The following is a 2,126-nucleotide window of genomic DNA, read 5'->3' on the forward strand; positions in this document are numbered from 1 at the left end:
TAAAAATATGGCAAAATTTCGTGAATTTTCGGGGGATTTCGTAGCATAACGATGACATATAGCAATATTTCATTAGTAAAAGAGATTGATATGATGTTTTTAAATGGCAATATATCAGCATATGAAGATATTGGGATATTTTAATGTATCAATATTTTTAGAAGTTTAGAAGTTTTTAAGTCTGTCAAAAAAGAAGTTTTTGAAGAAGAAGAAGTAGTATTTATTTTTTTTTTTTTTTAGACTTTAGAAACTCAGAAGCTGATCAAATATCGGGTTAAATATCGGTGGGGTGGCAGATGATACAGGCCGATACCGATAGGGGGCCGATTATATTGTGCATCCCTAAAATTATTAATATCAAAAATATATTTCAGTTTTTTCTTTTTACATATTTTGTTAAAAGGCCAAAAAAGGACTTCAAACCCAAAAAGTCATTTTCTGTTTTGTTTTATTCTTGGATTGTGCCTTAAAGGGTTAAGAACCATAAGGTGATAAGTTTTGGTGTCCGGCTCCAAAGTCATTTTATTCTCAACTGATCAGTAAAGATCAGCTAACGCCATCAGTGTTACACAGCTCTGTAGTAAAGCAGAAGACTAAAATTAGTCTTCAGAAACAAGATAGTTAGCAGAGTTAGCATTTTAAGTGTAAGATTCATGTATTAGATGTCAGGGGTTGGTGTCCTGACTTGCTTTAGACCTTTTACTATCATTTATCACAACTGTTATGAATAGTAATATAAATGTTCTGTCTTTTTTCTTCACTTTGTAGTGAAAAGTGTTACTGTTGAGTTTTTGCACTTTAGAAAAGGTTAGATGTTTGATTTGCAGGCAGACGACCACAGATCAATGACTGATTCTGCTCTGCAGCCTGTTTCTCAGCAGATCCTTTGATTTAAAGCTCAGAGAAGTTGTCCTGCTACCAGGTGCAGGAAAAAAACATGGAGGAACTTTAATCTAGCTTCAAAGGGAGCAGCTCTTGTGTAGTTATTATTTAAGAGTTTATATGTTCTCAACTATTCCATGTAAACAAATATTAGATTACATTATCTGATTAATGTTGTTCCAATATTTCTGCAGGTCAGAGTTTCAGCCATAAAAACTGGAGCCGATCAATCTGATATTTACCGCAGGCGTGATTTGGAGAATATGAGACGCTCGGCTTATGTTTGTGAGTAAAATGATGTGGTAAACTGAGGAATGGATGCATTCTGTGTGTGGAAGGGACACATGGGAGGGGGGGTTCAGTATTGCTTGGCTGCAAAGAGGGGATGCTGAGAGGCAGCAGTGGTACTCCTCTCCTCCCTCTTTTCTTTGACTCATTTACCCTGGTGGCTCAGTCCTGGCTCCTCAGTCTGGTCTCCTGCTGATGATAATAAACCTACAGGGAAAAATCAACGGGGAGGAGCGCCTGTTAGTGGTGAAGCAACAACCCTGAACCTGTTCAGATAGTCAAAAAACAAAGATTTAAAAAAGAAAAAAAAAAAAGGTCAATGAGAAAGCAGAATCAGGACCAGACCTTTAGGAACCTTTTGAGTTTGTGTTTCAGATGAGACGAGCCCTGTAATATTAACACGGGGTTGTGTGTAAACCAACCACACATACTTACAAAAAAAAGAAAAATAAAGCCAAAAACAAACCCAAAGGAGGAACAAGAGCAGGCAGCAGCTCTTTCTGGCTCACCTCTAATTAGACGTATGGATCAGGAATACAGTTTCATACTCCAAAAACCTCAAATCAGTGGAAAACAAAAGAACAGTCCAGACAAAGCAGCATGACATCAGCATGCCAGTTCTACTTCAATCTCCTTAATGACTTCTTGAAGTCAGCAGGAGGAGGAGGGGGGGGAGGGCGACCAAAGAGAGAGCTTACGCTTGCGTGCTTTGATACTGACCTCTTCCATCAGTCGCTCCAGTTGGTCTCCGTTCTCCCAAAGACTACGCTGCACCCAGTTTAGCACCTTGGAGTAGAGTTTGCCGTTGCTGGGCAGGGTCAGGTTGTCTTCAAGCATCACTTCTAACTGAAAAACATGAAGGGCTGGATTTAACGCAGGGATAACCAAGTACCGGTAAAAGAAAACAGACGAATTGTAAAGCTTCAGGAAAGGATGACAAATATATTTCTATTCAG

General features: G+C 38.8%; 1 protein-coding gene across 1 annotated transcript in view; it reads right to left on the minus strand.

The window, feature by feature from the left end:
- ivns1abp (influenza virus NS1A binding protein) overlaps window positions 1–2,126 on the minus strand; it is a 17,493-nt gene that overhangs the window by 7,243 nt on the left and 8,124 nt on the right. The window contains exon 7 of the mRNA XM_015376669.1: window positions 1,891–2,016. Within this exon, the coding sequence (XP_015232155.1) occupies window positions 1,891–2,016 (126 nt within the window). The remainder of the gene's footprint in view (window positions 1–1,890; window positions 2,017–2,126) is intronic.

The sequence above is a fragment of the Cyprinodon variegatus genome, unplaced genomic scaffold (genome assembly GCF_000732505.1).
Source record: "Cyprinodon variegatus isolate N-32 unplaced genomic scaffold, C_variegatus-1.0 Scaffold138, whole genome shotgun sequence".
Taxonomy (NCBI): Eukaryota; Metazoa; Chordata; class Actinopteri; order Cyprinodontiformes; family Cyprinodontidae; genus Cyprinodon; species Cyprinodon variegatus.